At 43.9% G+C, this 21,262-nt stretch overlaps 1 protein-coding gene across 1 annotated transcript; it reads left to right on the top strand.

Moving 5' to 3' along the window:
• The first annotated feature begins 99 nt into the window (after positions 1–99).
• morn5 (MORN repeat containing 5) lies at positions 100–21,027 on the top strand. The gene is made up of 5 exons (XM_072488387.1): positions 100–362; positions 6,773–6,920; positions 7,175–7,283; positions 7,700–7,831; positions 20,752–21,027. Exons 1-5 carry the CDS (start codon positions 316–318, stop codon positions 20,856–20,858), a joined length of 543 nt encoding a protein of 180 aa, XP_072344488.1. The 5' UTR covers positions 100–315; the 3' UTR covers positions 20,859–21,027.
• Positions 21,028–21,262: the final 235 nt, after the last annotated feature.

Here is a 21,262-nt window from a genome sequence, read left to right as displayed (position 1 = left end):
CCATTGGTCCAGTCTGGTCGGACGGCGCCGAGTACCGGGGGGCGATTGGCCAATCCGACCGTCAATCAGCGCCGGCCAGCATGTTTAGTTGAATCTCGGCGCGGCTGACTTTCAGATGACAAATCCGTTCAGGGTTCCCCCTCCAACTTTCAACTCGTTAATTTGTGTATATATTGAAAATATTGATTGTTCCGCTGCGCTCAACTAATTTATCAGGATTTTGTGGCTCTCTACTTTTTCTTTCCATGGAGAGGGGTGAAAGGGCGTTGCCATGGTGACGCTGTTGTTTCCCCCCCCCCCCCCTCCTCCCAGGCCATGGAGTACACAGGCAGCAGCTATGTTGGGGACTACCAAAATGGCAGGTATGGGAGAAGTCAGCTGGTTTCTGACCCTCGGAGAAGGGGGCCTCAACAGTAGCTAGGATGGCAAACAAGCTGGTTGACAAAACAGGAAGTAAAGGAATTGGGAAAGATATTTGAAGGGAGCTGGGTTTCAGACTAACACGCATACCATGTCACATTGAGGGTTAGAATTGTTTGAGGGTTAGAATTGTTTGAGGGTTAACCCCCCCCCCCCATCCATCCCCCATCTTGCTCTTTGAATAGAGCCATAGGATTTGGGGGTCTCAGAAATCAGCACCTCTGGGACAACGCCACATTTCCCTCAGTACTGCGCTGGAGCAGTGGCGTTGGTTTCGCTCGGGAGTGTGCCCATTATGCAGTCAGCAGGGGAGCTGGTTGCCTATTCACCAGCAAGTTACCATGGGGGTTGACAACAGCTGAACACAGATTAGCACTTGCTGGGTAAATGGAAATCTTTGCCTGCCGTCTTTGTTACCCCCTTCAGGTGCCTTGTGTTTCTCGAGTTTTCTATTTCCTGGTGCTTGCCAGAGAGCACTCTTGAGTCAGAAGATGGTGCGTTTGTAGATTCACTGCAGTGACTTGAGCATATACTCCAGTGCAGTACTGAGGGAGGACAGGCACATCAGATAAGGGGATCACTATGAAAAGAGGGACAGTCAACACAGGACTGACGGTGCTGTACCTAAATACTATACGAAACAAGGTAAATGAACTTGTAGCGCCCACTGAAATTGGCAGGTACGAAGTTGTGGGCATCAAAGATACGTGGCTGTAGGGGGATCAGGCCTGGGATCTAAATATCCAAGGATGGGTGGATAGGTAGAGGGGGCAGGGTTGTCTTGTTAGTAAGAAAATAAATTAAAGCGATAGAAAGAAGTGATATAGGCTCAGAAGGCTGTGGGGGTACAGTTGAGGAATCACAAAGGAAAAAAGACCCTGACGGGAGTTATGTACAAGCACCCAAACAGTAGTCAGAATGTGGGCCAGAAAATAAATGAGGTGATGGAAAAAGGCATATAAAAAAGACAATAATAATCATGGGGGACTTCTATATGCAGATGCACTGGGATGCAGTTCCCAACAAAAGGAATTCATGGAATGTCTATGCGTTGGGTTTTTTTGAGCAACTTGTGGTAGAGGCCATTAAGGAACAGACAATTCTGGATTTGGTGATGTGAAATGTGATTAGGGAACTTAAGGTGAAGGAACTCTTTGGTGGCAGTGACCACAATATCATAGAATTTGCAGTTTCAGAGAGAGAAGCTGGAATCAGATGCAACATGTATTACAATTGAGTAAAAGTAACTACAAAGACATGAGGGAAGAGCTGGCCAGAGTTGATTGGAAAGGGAGCCTAGTGGGGAAGAACGGTAATGGCAGAGGTTTTTGGGGGTTATTCGGGAGGCACAACATTAATTCATCCCAAGGAGAAGGATACATGCTAAGGGGAGGTCGAGGCAATCATGGCTGACAAGGGAAATCAGGGACAGCATAAAAGAAAAAGCATACAAGCTCCCGAAGGCCCCGGGGAAATACTCTGGGAGTCCAGTCGTAATAGCTTCATTGAGAATTTGGAGGCAGTTTTGGCAACACTTTGGGTTGGGGGCAGGCTTAAGGGAAATGCCGATTCAGGGGAACCATAGATTTGAGCCTGGGAAGTGGGATGGAAATTTTCAGAGATGGGAGGAGAACAGAATTAGGACAAAAAAAGATTTGATTCTTGGGGGTCGATTTGCAGGATTGAAGGAGCTGGGAGCGAAGTATGGGCTGGAGCAGGGGGAAATATTTAGATACATGCAGGTCAATTATTAAGGATGAGATTGCAGAGTACTTGGCAATGCATGGTAAAATAGGGCTGAGTCAGCATGGCTTCGGTCAAGGGGACATCATGCCTGACAAATCTGTTAGACTACTTTGAGGAGGTAACGAGGAAGTTAGACAAAGGAGAGCCAGTGGACGTATTGTAATCTATTTGGATTTCCAGAATGCCTTTGACAAGGTGCCGTACAGGTGCTGCTAAATAAGATAAGAGCCTATGTTAGGAGCAAGGTCATGCATGGATAGAGATTGGCTGACTAGCAGAAGGCAAGAGTGGGAATAAAAGGGTCTTCCAGAAGCTTAGCTGGCTTCCCCTTGAATTCATCTGTGATATTTACCACAAGTACACTCTGTAGAAAGTTCCATACTCTAACCTCTCTCTCTGAGTAAAGATGTTTTTCCTGAATTGCAATGGTAACTAAGCTTCTATGATATCCTATGAAGTATCTTTTTTAAGCTTATGAAGCCCTAGTTAATAATATTTTTCTATTGGTCACTGAGAATCAACCATGCTGCTTCCCTCCGGAGATGAATCCCCATCTTCTAGAATTTACAGTGCAGAAGGAGGCCATTCGGCCCATCGAGTCTGCACCGGCTCTTGGAAAGTGCACCCTACCCAAGGCCAACACCGCCACCCTATCCCCATAACCCAGAAACCCCAACCAACACTAAGGGCAATTTTGGACACTAAGGGCAATTTATCATGGCCAATCCACCTAACCTGCACATCTTTGGACTGTGGGAGGAAACCGGAGCACCCGGAGGAAACCCACGCACACACGGGGAGGATGTGCAGACTCCGCACAGACAGTGACCCAAGCTGGAATCGAACCTGGGACCCTGGAGCTGTGAAGCAATTGTGCTAACCACCATGCTACCGTGCTGCCCCTTTTTAGAATTTACAGCGCAGAAGGAGGCCATTCGGCCCATCGAGTCTGCACCGGCTCTTGGAAAGAGCACCCTACCCAAGGTCAACACCGCCATCCCATCCCCATAACCCAGTAACCCCACCCAACACTAAGGGCAATTTTGGACACTAAGGGCAATTTACCATGGCCAATCCACCGAACCTGCACATCTTTGGACTGTGGGAGGAAACCAGAGCACCCGGAGGAAACCCACGCGCACACGGGGAGGATGTGCAAACTCCGCACAGACAGTGACCCAAGCCGGGAATCGAACCTGGGACCCTGGAGCTGTGAAGCAATTGTGCTATCCACAAGGCTACCGTGCTGCAATCTTACATTGCAAGAATTCCATATTCCAGCTGCAACCTGACGAGAGCTCCATCATAATTCTGGAAATTTCAACTTATTGATTTAGCAATACCCAGCATCATTTTTGCTCTGTTTATTGTGTCCTTATGGCGGTCTTGTGGTGCAGTGGGTAGTGTCCCTGCTTCTGAGCCAGAAGCTCTGGGTTCGAGTTCCACGCCAAGATTGATGGCATTCATATCGCGGTCAAACAGGTTGAGTATCTACCTGCAACCTACCAACACATGCCAATGGCACGTGGTAAGAGCAGGAGAGACTCCTTGTCAGTCATGTTTGATGTGGAGTGTCGTCCCTCAAGCTATAAGCCTCATGAAACAGGCTAGTGACCTGCTCCGGGGGGAAAAACTAGCTATGGAATCAGATGAAAGTCTGCCTTGTGCACCATGCAGTGTGGGAAGAGATACAAAATAGCTGTCTTGCACTATTTAGATGTTATGAGCATGTCCAACAGCACATTTTATGGTTTTGATTGAATTAAATGTTATTCAGTAAAAAAAATGAAAATAAATCTCTGTTAAGTGGATGATGTTGACATGAAGTTACGTAGGGAAGCCACTCATGAAGAATCAACAGAAATCTACCAGCAAATAATTTGCAAAAGATGGAAAGGGAGCAAATTAAATCATTCAAAATGTTGCTTTGCCTAGGGCAGCACGGTGGCACAGTGGTTAGCACTGCTGCCTCATGGCACTGAGGACCAGGGTTCAATCCCTGCCCCAATTCACTGTCGGTGTGGAGTTTGCACGTGCTCTCCGTGTCTATGTGGGTCTCACCCCCACAACCCAAAAAGATGTGCAGCGTAGGTGAATTGGCCACGCTAAATTGCCCTTAATTGGAAAAAAGAATTGGGTACTCGAAATTTAGTTTTTAAAAATGTTACTTTGTCAACATTTTCTCATTGCAAAAAAAAACTTAACTGGCCAAACATCTCCAAACTTACTCATTAAATCACCCATGCCTGGTTAGAAATCCGCCCAATAAGTTTTATCCTCAGGGCTACCCTTTCCCATGAGGTTGGAGCTCAAGTGGTGATCCTTCAAATGGTTTGCTGTGTGATGATATTAGTCTGGATTCCATGTATGTGTGAATGACGGGCTTCTGCAGATCCACAACCTCAGTGTGGAGAAAAAGACTAGTTTCACTGTGCATCATTCCAATGTGCCCATGCTTGAAGAAATTTCTCCATAAATTAGTTTAAAGTAACTGGTCTTTACTGTAATGGTTAATGCCTCTGTCATTGTAGGGAAAAGTTGAATGTCATGAGAATGAATGCGTTATTGTGTTGATACGCAAATATTTGCAACAGTAATTTCTGGGCTAATATTTTCTCAGTTTATCGAATGACTGCAGAGGTTATTCATGAAGGCTCACCTTCTCAAACTTGCCCCTCACCTGGGGTGTGGTGACCGTCAGGTTAAATCAGCACCAGTCAGCTCTGCCCCTCAAATGGGAAAGCAGCCTATGGTCATCTGGGACTATGGCGACTTTACTTTATCCTGTTTTTGGTTGTTAATACGTTGGCCCCAAATCAATGCTCTGCATAGATTGACAGCACTTAGACATCGGTGGCTTCATAGAATATGACTACAAACTCTCGAAAACAGCATTTTAAAAAAAGAGAATCAGAATGCGTTGTCTTACTGTACTGTTTAGACGAGGAGACTGAACCACTGTTCAATCCCAACGCATCAAAGTGAAAAATCATTGTGATGATATGGGCACAACACAGAGCCGAGAACCAGTTCAGGCATGTGACATTTCAGGATACTTGGCTCAGATGAAGAAAAATCAAATCAAACTAATTCAGTCACTCGGAGCTTTTTACATATTCCCAACTTTTTTGAACATCAGCATTTCTTCACGTTTTTGAATTAACTTTTAACAATTGAAGTTCATGTCTTGTGCAATGTTGGCGGCACTGTTCAACAATGGGGGGTCACACTAACTAAAAAAAATGATTGATGCAGTACCAATTTGCTGCCAGTAGCTGGGGTCTGAAATTCCTCTTTTAATGAGAAGCTGGAGAATGACCTGTTTTGGTCCCTGGCTAATGTTGCGGTGTGTGGAATGTTGACGCATGATTTTTGAGACTCCCGAGTTTATTGGTAGATTGATCATTTCCAAGAAAACAGATTTTTTTTTGTAAAGAATGCTACTAGCTCTACTTAAAAAGGCTGTATAGTAAGTTACTATTCCACGATTGCACCAGAGACATCAACTGAAGAAAACTATGTCGACACCAAACTTTCAGCACTGTAAACTCTAAAGGGTGTTAAAAAACCCAATGATGTTCTAGTCAAGTGAATCTTGCCTACCAGCCCTTTTCTTTCCTATGTTGATGAATGTGGTAAATATTGGCACACCCTTTCAAGTCTTCCTGATCAAAAGACTATTTAAATCTGGGGCTGACTTTTACAGTTGATCCAAGTACCACTTGTCCATGATCATGGAATCCCTACAGTGCAGAAGAAGGCCATTCAGCCCATCAAGTCTGCACTGAACTTTGAAAGAGCACCCTAACCTAGGCCCACTCCCCCGCCCTATCCCCGTAACCCCACCTAACCTTCGGACACTAAGGGGCAATGTAGCATAGCCAGTCTACCTTAGCTGCACATGTTTGGACTGTGGAGGAAACCGGAGCACTCAGAGGAAACCCATGCAGACACGGGGAGAAAGTGCAAATTCCACACAGACAGGCACCCAAGGCCGGAATCAAACATGGGTCCCTGGTGCTGTGATGTAATAGTGCTAACCACTGTGTTACCGTGCCGCCTGATATACCTGATATTTTCTGAGAGACTTATCTAGTTGTCTCTGGAACTATTTGCCAATTTTCTTCAAATCCCTTCCTTTCAACTGATCAAATATGCAAAAGCAAAATATTGCAAGTGTTGGAAATCTGAAATAAAAACAGAAAATGCTACTCTGCAGGCCAGGCAGCATCTGTGGAGAGAGAAACACTGTCAATGTTCAGCTCCATGACCTAGAGATCTAATAGGTTTAAAGCAACTGAAAGAGGGCAAATCTATGACAGAGTGGAGGGCAGGAGGGATTAAATGACACGAGAATTGGTAGTGCAAGGCCAAAGGGGGACACATATTTTGTTTTTTGCTCATCTAATTATCACTTCGATTGAGACCTAGTTCCACGTGAATGAATTTGAGAAGACATATCACGAGGGGACTGTTATTCTGTCACATTCATTACCGCTACCACAGTGGAAAGCCAGCCAATAATGGTACAACCGTTTCTCCCCCCCCCCCCCCCTCCTCTGTTTCCTGTTTCTTTCTTTCCTTCTTGTTTTCTGTTTTCTTTCAGGATGGAGGGCTATGGGGTGTATACCCTCCCGACAGAAACAAGATATGAGGGAGGAATGAAAGATGGCATGTTTCATGGTCAAGGAACCTTATACTTTCCGAATGGAAGCAAATATGTAGCCACCTGGGACAGTGGAGCCATAATAGAGGTCTGATTTGAATCTTTTTGAAGAGTACCAGAATTTTATAATTTGTTTGGAATGACAATAATTCAAACTGATTTGCACGTATTTTCATGTTTATTAGTCAGAAAGGTGACAACTTTGTGCAGTAAGCAATTTTACACCCTTTCAAGTTTTTACACCTGATCAAAAATGTTTTCCAGGAGCTGTTTCTCTGATATGGGTGTGCAGTGTTTGCAGCCTCAGTTGGCGCTTGTTGATTAGTTATACTTACATTTTAGGGTGACTACATATTTGCAGATGGATTGGAATATGAAGAAGACTGGACATATTGTGATAGTTATGACAGGCGCTTTTACACTGAAATATGTAATGGATTGAAACCAGCAGGTATGTTATAAGAGACCATGATTTTTCACAAAGAAAAGAGCAAATAATAAATAATAAGTATACTTGTAGGATTAAAATATTTCTTGATATGTGACTGGAATTACTGATATTCTATACTTACTACATGGTTTATTCTGCCCTTCCTGTTGCATTGTGCCATTCCTCACCCATTTCATGCTCAGGATATTCAAGATATTAACCCAAAAGAAAAAACACATGATAAAGGTTAATAACCATATAAGACCTTGGAAGTTTTTTCACAAACAATTCAAGCTTTGCTCTCATGTTTTGCAACATAATTAGGTTTGACTGCATTAGTGCTGAACTCACTGCCAACCATCTAACATCCTATACATAAGATATGTATATATAATAGATGTTATTGTAATCTGTTAATATTTCTGCATTTGGCTTAGGTCGTTCCCAACTCACAAACCTGGATCCGCCGAGAACAATTCCGGAAGGACATTATGACTGTGGTGATGGTTTCTATAACCCTGTAACCAGAGTAATCACTGGTTACAACAATAAATTTCTTCGTAATGCTGGTAAGTTTCCTAATCTAATGTAATCTGCAGATTTGAAATATGAACTGGTAATCTGTTCCTTTCCATTACTAATACACCATGGAGTTTAGCAGTTACCTTTAATATTTCATAACTCTGTTACTCCCTCCGCAGAGGCTGCCTGACCTTTTTTTCATTCATTTATGGGATGTGGACGTGCCGTGTGCTGGGCTAGCATTTATTGCCCATCCCTAATTGCCATGGAACTGAGTGGTCAGCTCAGCCATTTCACAGGGCATGTAAGAGTCAACCACATTGGTGTGGATGTGGAGTCACATGCGGGCCGGGCCGGGTGAGGAAGGCAGGTTCCCTTCCCTCAAAGGTTGGGTTTTTATGACAATCTACAATGGCTACATGGTCATCATCAGACTTTTTTATAAATTTCAGATTTTCATGAATTCAAATGTCACCACCTGCCTTGATGGGATTTATATCCCGGGTCCGCAGAGAATTGCCCTGGGTCTCCGGATTACAGTTCTGTGACCTGCTAAGCATTTTCAGCAATTTCTGTTTTCATTTCAGATTGCCAGCATCTGCAGTATTGTTTGTACTAATCTTTAATCTATTAGAACATAGAACATACAGTGCAGAAGGAGGCCATTCGGTCCATCGAGTCTGCACCAACCCATTTAAGCCCTCACTTCCACCCTATCTCCGTAACCCAATAACCCCTCCTCACCTTTTTTGGACACTAAGGGCAATTTAGCATGGCCAATCCACCTAACCTGCACATCTTTGGACTGTGGGAGGAAACCCACGCAGACACGGGGAGAACGTGCAGACTCCGCACAGACAGTGTCCCAGTGGGGAAATCGAACCTGGGACCCTGGCGCTGTGAAGCCACAGTGCTATTGTTTGACAGGCATCAGTCATATGACACTGTCTCATTCTTATTTCTCTGTTTGTCGTCACCCATCATAAACATCTGTACAGATTCATGTTTTTGCAATAATAGTGAATTTTGCACAACACGCCACAAGTGTAGTGCCATTTTGACTGTTTTACATGGATGCTGAAGTACATTGAATAATATTGAAGTACATTGAAATCAACATAATTTCATAAGTCAAATGAATCTTATTGCTTATCTCCACAATTCAACAAATTCTTACTGTGAGTTCAGACAGAATGGACAATCTATGCACTTTAAATAATATTTATTTCTGGGACTAATAAGATGTATGTTTTCCTGTCTGACATTTCTGTCTTGTTCGTGTACAGAAGCAACTATTGTGTAATGTTCCATGTCTAATTCTACTCTTGTCTTCACAAAAATAGAAGAATTTTATTTTGTACATCAAATTGTCTCGAGCTCATTCTCGATTTATAAAAGTCAAACCCATCAGCAGGGTGTGTTACAAAAGATATATGCCAACAACGTTCCTTCAAGAAAGAAAACAATTGGGAGGTAGCTGGTATCCAATATGCAGAGGAACTGGACTCCCTTGAGAGAGATAGTATGGGCCAGAAGGCCAGGGCTGTAGAGGAAGAGTAAATGAACAGCTGCAGACGGGAGGAACTGAGGAAGAAGGCTGGGATAAAAGGGACAGACCTCGAGCTACTTCTGTGTAGACATTGCAGGAAGGGACAGGAAACACTGGCCAGGGCTTGAAGCTAGCAAAAGCAGATGGTAGGAAACATTCAGGAAGCTCTTTACTCAACTCCAAAGACCAGACAGGTTCGCAGAAAGTGTTGCTGTCTCTCTCTTTGGCCTGGGAGTGGCTTAAAAGGATGCACAGGTTCCTCGGCCTTTAACCCACGTGCTTGAATATTCTCTGTAGAGACTGGTGTTTTGTTCACTGATAAACAGGGTGTAAAACAGTCCCTCCTTTGGCAATCCTCTGCTTAATTTGTTCTTGACAAGGAAAAGGCTGAGTTTTCTAATGTACAGCATCGCCATCAAAAGTGGAACAGTTTTTATTCCTCACGTTTATTTCAAATGCAGGAAGCTAATTTAAGAACGTGATTACTTTTAAATGCAAATGAAAATCTAACGAATACCCCCTCTTTAACTTTTACAACTAATAAAAGTACATGTTGTGAGACAAGCATATGGGCCCAGAATTTATTGAAAGCGTACTGGCATGTGAATGGCGGATGCCATTATTAATATGCAAATTAGCCAGCACATTTTGATAAGGGAGAGATATGAATTATAAGTCCCGACAAGTTCATGGATAGTTTGCACTGCTCTGTCTTCAACTTCGTGAAACAGCATCTTGCCCTTAACCTTCTTGTGGTTTTCATGAAATTGCTGCATTTGTACTTTAAAGTTGCCACTTTAAGTTGAAAGCTAAGTTTATTCATTAATAGCATAGCATGGGCAGCACGGTAGCGCAGTGGTTAGCACTGCTGCACCACGGCGCCGAGGTCCCAGGGTCAATCCCGGCTCTGGGTCACTGTCCATGTGGAGTTTAAACATTAGAACAAAGAACATAGAACGATACAGCGCAGTACAGGCCCTTCGGCCCACGATGTTGCACCAAAACAAAAGCCATCTAACCTACACTATGCCATTATCATCCATATGTTTAGCCAATAAACTTTTAAATGCCCTCAATGTTGGCGAATTCACTACTGTTGCAGGTAGGGCATTCCACGGCCTCACTACTCTTTGCGTAAAGAACCTACCTCTGACCTCTGTCCTATATCTATTACCCCTCAGTTTAAAGCTATGTCCCCTCGTGCCAGCCATTTCCATCCGCGGGAGAAGGCTCTCACTGTCCACCCTATCTAACCCCCTGATCATTTTGTATGCCTCTATTAAGTCTCCTCTTAACCTTCTTCTCTCCAACGAAAACAACCTCAAGTCCATCAGCCTTTCCTCATAAGATTTTCCCTCCATACCAGGCAACATCCTGATAAATCTCCTCTGCATCCGCTCCAAAGCCTCCACGTCCTTCCTATAATGCGGTGACCAGAACTGTACGCAATACTCCAAATGCGGCCGAACCAGAGTTTTGTACAGCTGCAACATGACCTCCTGACTCCGGAACTCAATCCCTCTACCAATAAAGGCCAACACTCCATAGGCCTTCTTCACAACCCTATCAACCTGGGTGGCAACTTTCAGGGATCTATGTACATGGACACCTAGATCCCTCTGTTCATCCACACTTCCAAGAACTTTACCATTAGCCAAATATTCCGCATTCCTGTTATTCCTTCCAAAGTGAATCACCTCACACTTCTCTACATTAAACTCCATTTGCCATCTCTCAGCCCAGCTCTGCAGCTTATCTATATCCCTCTGTAACCTGCTACATCCTTCCACACTGTCGACAACACCACCGACTTTAGTGTCGTCTGCAAATTTACTCACCCACCCTTCTGCGCCTTCCTCTAGGTCATTGATAATAATGACAAACAGCAACGGCCCCAGAACAGATCCTTGTGGTACGCCACTTGTAACTGAACTCCATTCTGAACATTTCCCATCAACCACCACCCTCTGTCTTCTTTCAGCTAGCCAATTTCTGATCCACATCTGTAAATCACCCTCAATCCCCAGCCTCCGTATTTTCTGCAATAGCCTACCGTGGGGAACCTTGTCAAACGCTTTACTGAAATCCATATACACCACATCAACTGCTCTACCCTCGTGTCTACCTGTTCAGTCACCTTCTCGAAGAACTCGATAAGGTTTGTGAGGCATGACCTACCCTTCACAAAGCCATGCTGACTATCCCTGATCATATTATTCCTATCTAGATGATTATAAATCTTGTCTCTTATAATCCCCTCCAAGACTTTACCCGCTACAGACGTGAGGCTCACCGGTCTATAGTTGCCGGGGTTGTCTCTGCTCCCCTTTTTGAACAAAGGGACCACATTTGCTATCCTCCAGTCCTCTGGCACTATTCCTGTAGCCAATGATGACATAAAAATCAAAGCCAAAGGTCCAGCAATCTCTTCCCTGGCCTCCCAGAGAATCCTAGGATAAATCCCATCAGACCCCGGGGACTTATCTATTTTCAGCCTGTCCAGAATTGCCAACACCTCTTCCCTACGTACCTCAATGCCATCTATTCTAATAGCCTGGGTCTCAGCATTCTCCTCCACAACATTATATTTTTCCTGAGTGAATACTGACGAAAAATATTCATTTAGTATCTCGCCTATCTCTTCAGACTCCACACACAACTTCCCATCCCTGTCCTTGACTGGTCCTACTCTTTCCCTAGTCATTCGCTTATTCCTGACATACCTTAGAAAGCTTTTGGGTTTTCCTTGATCCTACCTGCCAAATACTTCTCATGTCCCCTCCTTGCTCGTCTTAGCTCTCTCTTTAGATCCTTCCTCGCTACCTTGTAACTATCCATCGCCCCAACTGAAACTTCACACCTCATCTTCACATAGGCCTCCTTCTTCCTCTTAACAAGAGATTCCACTTCTTTGCTAAACCACGGTTCCCTCACTGTACGCCTTCCTCCCTGCCTGACCGGTACGTACTTATCAAGAACACGCAGTAGCTGATCCTTGAACAAGCTCCACTTATCCAGTGTGCCCAACACTTGCAGCCTACTTCTCCAACCTATCCCCCCCCAAGTCACGTCTAATGGCATCATAATTGCCCTTCCCCCAGCTATAAATCTTGCCCTGCGGTGTATACTTATCCCTTTCCATCATTAACATAAACGTCATCGAATTGTGGTCACTGTCCCCAAAGTGCTCTCCTACCTCCAAATCCAACACCTGGCCTGGTTCATTACCCAAAACCAAATCCAACGTAGCCTCGCCTCTTGTTGGCCTGTCAACATATTGTGTCAGGAAACCCTCCTCTACACAGTGTACAAAAAACAACCCATCTAATGTACTCGAACTATATATTTTCCAGTCAATATTTGGAAAGTTAAAGTCTCCCATAATAACTACCCTGTTACTTTCGCTCTTATCCAGGATCATCCTCGCCATCCTTTCCTCTACATCCCTAGAAATATTTGGAGGCCTATAGAAAACTCCCAACCGGGTGACCTCTCCTTTCCTGTTTCTAACCTCAGCCCATACTACCTCGGAAGATGAGTCCCCATCTAGCATCCTCTCCGCCACCGTAATACTGCTCTTGACTAGCAGCGCCACACCTCCCCCTCTTTTGCCTCCTTCTCTGAGCTTACTAAAACACCTAAACCCCAGAACCTGCAACATCCATTCCTGTCCCTGCTCTATCCATGTCTCCGAAATGGCCACAACATCGAAGTCCCAGGTACCAACCCATGCTGCCAGTTCCCCTGCCTTATTTCATATACTCCTGGCATTGAAGTAGGCACACTTCAAACCACCTACCTGAACACTGGCCCCCTCCTGCGACGTCAAACCTGTGCTCCTGACCTCTATACTCTCATTCTCCCTTACCCTAAAACTACAATCCAGGTTCCCATGTCCCTGCTGCATTAGTTTAAACCCCCCCCAAAGAGCACTAACAAATCTCCCCCCCAGGATATTTGTGCCCCTCAGGTTCAGATGTAGACCATCCTGTCTGTAGAGGTCCCACCTTCCCCAGAAAGAGCCCCAGTTATCCAGAAATCTGAATCCCTCCCGCCTGCACCATCCCTGTAGCCACGTGTTTAATTGCTCTCTTTCCCTATTCCTCATCTCACTATCATGTGGCACGGGCAACAACCCAGAGATAACAACTCTGTTTGTTCTAGTTCTGAACTTCCATCCTAGCTCCCTGAAAGCCTGCCTGACATCCTTGTCCCCTTTCCTACCTATGTCGTTAGTGCCAATGTGGACCACGACTTGGGGCTGCTCCCCCTCCCCCTTAAGGACCCGGAAAACACGATCCGAGACATCACGTACCCTTGCACCTGGGAGGCAACATACCAAACGTGAGTCTCTCACGCTCCCACAAAATCTCCTACCTGTGCCCCTGACTATCGAGTCCCCAATTACTAATGCTCTGCTCCTCTCCCCCCTTCCCTTCTGAGCAACAGGGACAGACTCCGTGCCAGAGGCCCGTACCCCATGGCTTACCCCTGGTAAGTCCCCCCCCCCACAAGTATCCAAAGCGGTATACTTGTTTCTCAGGGGAACGACCGCAGGGGATCCCTGCACTGACTGCTTCTTCCCAGTCCCTCTTACAGTTACCCATCTATCTCCAATCTTTGGTGTAACTAATTCCCTGAAGCTGCTATCTATGACCCCCTCTGCCTCCCGAATGATCCGAAGTTCTTCCAACTCCAGCTCCAGTTCCCTAACTCGGTCTTGGAGGAGCTGGAGATGGCAGCACTTCCTGCAGGTAAAATCAGCAGGGACACTAACGGCATCCCTCACCTCAAACATCCTGCAGGAGGAACATTGCACTCCCTTCCCTGCCATCCCTCTAACTTTCTACCAAGATCTGGCTAACAACTAAATTAAATTTTTTTTTAAAAATAATAATAATAATACAATATGGTACTTACCTCACACCAATGGGTTTTATTATTAGGTTAGAGGAGGAGGGCGGGTGGGAGACACTACATGTGTAGTGTCTCGGGTTTCCTCTCCACCTGAATTTATTGGTGAGGGACTTCCCAGAAGTCCGCTGGTCGAACTTCCTGTTCCCGCCTTAAATAATAAATTTTTTTAAAAAAACAACAGCAAAGAGGGACCGAAAACGGGACCAGGTAAGTGTTTACTTAAATACTCACCTACCAGCTGCCTCTGCGCTCCGCTCCCGCTGAAACTCCAAGATCTGCTCCTGTAAGGTAAGTTACTTTAAATCACAGTACTCACCCACCACCAGCCTCTGCACTCCGCTCCCGCTGAAACTCCAACTCAACATTCTTCTTGTGTTTGCGTGGGTTTCGCCCCCACAACCCAAAGATGTGCAGGGTCGGTGGATTGGCCACGCTAATTTGCCCCTTAATTGGTAAAAATGAATTGGGCACTTTAAATTATGAAAGAATATTTTTGAAAATTAAAAAAAATTAATAGAATAGCATTATTACCTTATGAACAATGTGCAAAATTTTTATTTAGAAATTTAGTGTATCCAATTCCTTTTTTTCCAATTAAGGGGAAATTTAGCATGGCAAATTCACCTATCTTGCTCATCCTTTTGGGTTGTGGGTGAGACCCACGCAGACCCAGGGAGAATGTGCAAACTCCACACAGTGGACAGGGATTGAACCTGGGTCCTCGGCGCCGTGACAATGTGATAATTATTAATGCCTGCCAAACAACTTCTCTTACCCAGAAAGTGAACAATGAAAACTGAGGAGTCTCATTCCTTTAACATATCTAAGAAGGAATTAAATTTCTAAGGCACAAATTAACAGCCGCGTCGCGCTTGACTCTGAATGCGACGCGGCCGATAAATCTCGCGGGAGGGCTCTCGTGAGATTTACCCAGTTCGCCGTGCCTTGCGAGATCTAAAGGGATCTCACAAGACGTCGCGATCTGGATACTGCCCACAATGTTTGGGGTCTAAATGTGCATATTTAAGTGTTCAGTTAGGCACACTTAAATATGTGTTCGCCAACGCTAACCAGCCCCCGGGATCTAATGGCCTCTCCGAGGAAACCCCAGCCGGGCGCCGTTTAGCACTGGTTGCCACAAACGGGGATCAGGCGAAACAACACTTGGGGGTCTCCCAGGCGATTGGAGGACCCTGATGATTGGCGTCTGGGCACTGCTGATGTCACTTGGACACCCTGGCACTGCCAGGGTGCCAGGTTGGCACTGCCAGGGTGCCAGGTTGGCACTGCCAGGGTGCCAGGTTGGCACTGCCATGGTGCCAGGTTGGCACTGCCAGGGTGCCAGGTTGGCACTGCCAGGTTGGCACTGCCAAGGTGCCAGGTTGGCAGTGCCAGGGTGCCAGGTTGGCAGTGCCATGGTGGTATTTTATTCACGCCTAGGATCGGGCCCGGACGTGCCCTTATGAGATGGGGTGAGTTGGGGGGGGGGGGGGGGGCGGCTCGGGACTCTTACTTTTTGATAAATCGTTCCCCTAGACTAACGGTGTCATGGAGAATGGAGAGTGCGCTGGAGTATGGCATTGAGATAGAGGATCAGCCATAATCGTGTTGACTGGTAGAGCAGGCTAGAATGAACAAATGGCCTACTCTTGCTCCCATTTTCCATGTTTCTATATTTCAAGTAGTGATTTGCTGTTGAGAGACATATGTTTTTTCTTTTTCCTTTCTGCCTATTTTGTTCTCTTCCCTTCAGTCCAATCTTTCTTCCCTTTCTTTTTTCTCTCTCTCTTTGTCTGATTTGACATTAACTCAGGCACTCTAATTCACCGTCCTTCCCTGTTTATTTCCCAATCGTTAAATCTCATTGGTTAAGGAGATAAGCTGTATGTTGCACCCATCATGGTCCAAGAAATCCTACTGGCTTTGCCATACAGTTATCAGCGTGCATGTACTCCCAGAAATTTTGTTGGAAAATCTGAAGTTTGTAGGAAAAGTCTAACTAACAGGGCATGCTGTGAGACTGTCCACTCCAGAAGATTTTTGGCCAACTGTAAACTGTTGCTGTAAATTATCATTAAAATCACTGAAAGTTCCTAAAGCTTTATGTGCGAAGTAGAGGCCATTCAGGATATTTGAAGCAATTTAGAATAGTTTTGAGTCCAGATGTTTCAAAAGTAGAGATTTAGAAGTAATATATTCTTAAATGGTATTTGCGCTCATTCTCTTTTCTTCCCTCATGAACACAGTATCCCTATATTGCTGCTGTACGCTATGCATCATCATCCCAGCAGGCAGAGGATTTGTGGTTTTTGTTAATGCCACGCAATATCAATGGTAACAACAAGCACAGTTCTGATGCATTATGTCAATTTTCCACTGATTCCTCCCCACCCAAACCCTCTTCACAAATCGGTGTCCAGTCTGGCCAAGGATAACAAACCTTAGTGGTGTAAAACTCAAAGAGAATTCAACCATGAAACTTAATTTTATAATTGAAATAAATTGCTTACACTATCAAATCTCACTGACTCTCTGCCCTTTGTTACAGAAAATATACTTTTTGTAAAGGGTTTTTGATCTTTATTATTGTACGGTACCTTAACAATATATTATTTGTCCCATTTAAGAGGGATACCTGTTTTTCTCTGAATTAATCAAGAGTTAGCAATTACTTACATCTGCACTTGCATAATGTGGCTATTTTTTGGGTTGATTCCAACACCTATCATCTATAATAAATAGAAGTAGTAACTGAGAACCAGATAAGCTATGTTGCTAAACAAGGGGCTGTTTATCATATTTTGAATATCTCAGCTGGGTATAGCAACAGTGAAAGTGGTAGTTACCTCCTTTACATACAATCTATATCTCTCACATACCTAAAGGGATCTCACAAGACGTCGCGATCTGGATCCTGCCTCTCATATAGCTTCAAAGTGAGACATACCATAGTTCTAGAGTATGTTGTGTGCTACAACCTTTGTCTGTTTGTCAATTCAGAGAATTGTGACACGTATTTTCTTTCAAAGCAATATTGTCTGTTGCTTTACCCTTTATACAAGAAACAGATTGGGAAAATGTGTTAGGTATGTTGTGAGGTGGGAGTTGGTGAAAAATTGACAATGCATCGGAACTTGCTTGCCATAACCATTTGCATGTTTCTATGAATGTTCATTCATTCTTTACAGGTAAAGTTTCCTCTATTTATTTAAGGCAGAAGGCGTTGATAAAGGAGGAGAAACAGAATGTGAAGTAATGATCTAAGGTGCCTTAAAGATAGTCTAATGCGCAGTCAGCAGACACTGCTTCATAGAATTTACAGTGCAGAAGGAGGCCATTCGGCCCATCAAGTCTGCACCGGCTCTTGGAAAGAGCACCCTACCCAAGGTCAACACCTCCACCCTATCCCCATAACCCAGTAACCCCACCCAACACTAAGGGCAATTTTGGACACTAAGGGCAATTTAGCAAGGCCAATCCACCTAACCTGCACATCTTTGGACTGTGGGAGGAAACCGGAGCACCCGGAGGAAACCCACGCACACACAGGGAGGATGTGCAGACTCCGCACAGACAGTGACCCAAGCTGGAATCGAACCTGGGACCCTGGAGCTGTGAAGCAATTGTGCTATCCACAATGCTACCGTGCTCCCCTTGTTGCCCAGGGACAAAGCAGTTCTGCACACCTTATGCCAGCTGAGTTTGTTGTCATTTTTGGCAGCACTTCCACACGTCACTGTGAAATGATAGCATAGCAACATGACTAGAAGTGATGTCACAATGGGAAATATTATGCTGGATCTTATGTGTTACCCCAAAGACCCTGATTAGCAAGTAGAGGTGCTCTAGATAGCATGGTGCTTATTTACTTCATACCCAACCAAAACATCTGCAGGCTTTTATCTTAGACCCTCCTCCAGGGCAGTGTTTAATTCTTTTAGTGTTCTTTTTTACTGCCAATTTTCATTGCGTTTGGGCACTGTGCCACAGTGATGTAAGGAGAAGGCACATGTATTTTCAGATGATACTGCATGAATTGGTAGACAGTAGTACTGCAGAACTGCCCTCATACAACAACTTGCATTTCTATAATGCCTTTAATGTAGCAAAAACATCCCAAAATGCTTCACAGGAGCATTATCAAACAAAAAATTTACACTGAGCCATGGTAATATTAGGTCAGATGACCAGAAAGATTTCAGGAGTGTCTTAGGAGGCGAGCTTGATAGAGAGGTGTCAGGAAGGTATTCCAGAGCTTGGACCCTAGCTAACTGAAGGCAGGCCACCAATGATGGAGGCCAGAATTAGAGTAAACCAAATATCTCAGAGGGTTGGGAGACTGAAGGAGATTATAGAGATTAAGGGGAGCAAAGCCATAAAGTATTTGAAAACAGGAATGAGAATTTTAAAATCACGACGTTGCTTAACCAGGAGCCAATGTAAGTCAGTGAGCACAGGACTAACTGTGAATTAGGATATAGGCACCAGACCTTTGGATGAACCCAAATTTATGGAGGGCAGAGAACGAGAGGCTGGCTAGGACAGAATTGGAATAATGGCCTACAAGAAACAAAGGAATGGGTGAGGATTTTAGAAGCAGGTGAACTGAGGCAGGGGTAGAGGAAGTGGAGGTGAGGTAAGTATGGCATTGGTGATGATTAGAAGCTCATCTTCGGGTCAGATAGGCTGCCAGAGTTGTGAACAATCTGATTCCATTTCCAACAGCCATCAGGGGGAGGTATGGAGTCAGCAGCTGAAGGATGGAGTTTGTGCTGGGTACAAAAGAAATGGCTTCTGTATTCCCACCAATTAGCTGGAGGAAACCTCTGCTCATCCAATAGCACATATCGGACAATCAGCGTAACAAATCAGAGACAGAGGATGGGTTGAGAGTACTGATGGCGTGGTAGGGCTGGGTAGCAACAGAGTGCATATGGAACCTGATGTGTTTTGGATCCTGGTACCAAGGAGTGTAGATGAGAAATTGAAAGGAGCCCTAAGAGAGATCCTAGGGAAACTCCAAATGTAATGGTGCGGGAGTGGAAATTCAGACCTGCTAGCAAAAATTGTGCAGTAATATAAAATATAGCATTAGACATTGAAAACATATATATTGCAGTCGGTACTAATGACTATGTTTTATCATGTCACCACTTTAGATAGAAAGCATAAAGGGAAAACTTATATTATACTTATTATTTATTACTAAGATTAACTTAAAATTAAATTACCAAGATTAGAAAATTAACCTTTAGGTTCTAACTTTGGGATATATTACAATAATGTACCCTGCCACTTGTTAAATCATAAAATGATTTGAGCAGAGTGTTACACGGGAAAGTAAAAGCCTGCTTTCACCCCAGTCCTGCTCTTTAACAGGAGGGGGAGACTATATATTATGAAGAGTGTATTTTATGATATAATTAATTTTTATGGCAACATTTAAAAAGGAAATCATACAACTTATTATATTTAAATTCTCTTATATCAGAGAATACATATTTGACTCATTATTTACCCAAATGTTTGGAAAACGCATTTGAATATATGGTTTTGTATTCCTTTGCAAAGATAGAATGGTAAGATTAAGATCCTGCCAATGATCAAATCCCAGCCAAATAACAATTTCCAGTTGATTATAGAGTTCTGTTATGTTAAAAGGAGAAAATGTAGCTGCAGTCTCAAAGAGTAAATTATATAAAAGGTGAGAATATGCAGAGCAATTGTATTTAAGCTTTAATTACCATATGCAAACAATTGCAGTTAAGCTAAATGGCAATTATGGTTAGCTGGTAGCTAGTACAAATGAAACCACAAGGATTAATTGCGCTTTAAAAAGTGATAAAATCTGTTTCTTGAGTTTGACCTAGTGTCACAGGACGAGGGAGAATAAGAGAAAGTAGTTAGTTTCCATGCAGCTGGCAGGAATCAGCCTGGGCATCTGGGATTTAATTTGGTGGCCACACAGCCAGGTAGAGTGTGAAAAGGCTAGTCAAGTGGCTGTTAAGGCCATCGTCACCAATTATGAACAATCAGGGAAGGATTTAAGCCTTGTTCATGACAATAGCCTAGTTCATCTTGTTTCATGGGTTACCACTGAAGAGGTTGCAGCTGCACTGATTCAAATTAGCCAGAAAACCTACTGCAATTATCCGACAGGGTTCTACTGAAGCTGGAATATGTTTATCATCCAGCATAATAAGACAGTACATGGCCACCCTGAGCAGAATGCTGCATCCAACAAAAAAATGCAAGTTAGCCGATGTAATTGATGTAACAAGGAGGAGGTTGGTCTGACATGATGCCCATCATAAGTCAGAAAATAACAAAGGGTGCATTATTGGAACCTTCCCTGATTGGACATACAAAAAATACAAATGTTTGGGTCTCGGGGATTGAGTCAATTTAAATCTAATTGCAGCATGCTGCAGTCTGAACTTTACTGGCAAAGTTTCACTTTCATCTGACAAATTACAAGGAAACGTCTGTCTGTACTTTCAGATGATGATGAGCATGAATGGATAGTCCGGACCTGTCGGAAGGGTTGGGATCAGATAACGGGATACAAGCCTGAACTACACCAGCAGCAACTACCCAAATACCCTTGATTGGGGCTGAGCATCATGATACCCACGATAATGCCTCACAGTATCCTCATTACTTCGGGGGGGTTTGAATTGTGTAATAAATCTTACAGAATTTGTCGGATGTAAATGCTTCTGACAAATTATCCTTTACTCTAAAAGAATAAATTAATTCACAAATTAACTTTATAAAGTGATTTATTTCATTGCAGAGTCTAAGGAAATATTAACTTCAATCTTTCCTTTCTTTATTTTCCGTACATGTTTTGTATAAAATCAGTTTTCAATTTAGCTTTTTTCTGCCCTGATAATGGTACTGAACACAGTTTTGACTTGACACATGCTGATTATAATACATCCAAAAGGTAAACTGAGCAATATTTATACTGATGTGCACATGTGCCCTTGATACCCGTTATATAAATCTA

The sequence above is a fragment of the Scyliorhinus torazame genome, chromosome 22 (genome assembly GCF_047496885.1).
Source record: "Scyliorhinus torazame isolate Kashiwa2021f chromosome 22, sScyTor2.1, whole genome shotgun sequence".
In the NCBI taxonomy this organism is placed as follows: Eukaryota; Metazoa; Chordata; class Chondrichthyes; order Carcharhiniformes; family Scyliorhinidae; genus Scyliorhinus; species Scyliorhinus torazame.
This window is presented reverse-complemented; position numbering and strand designations above follow the sequence as displayed.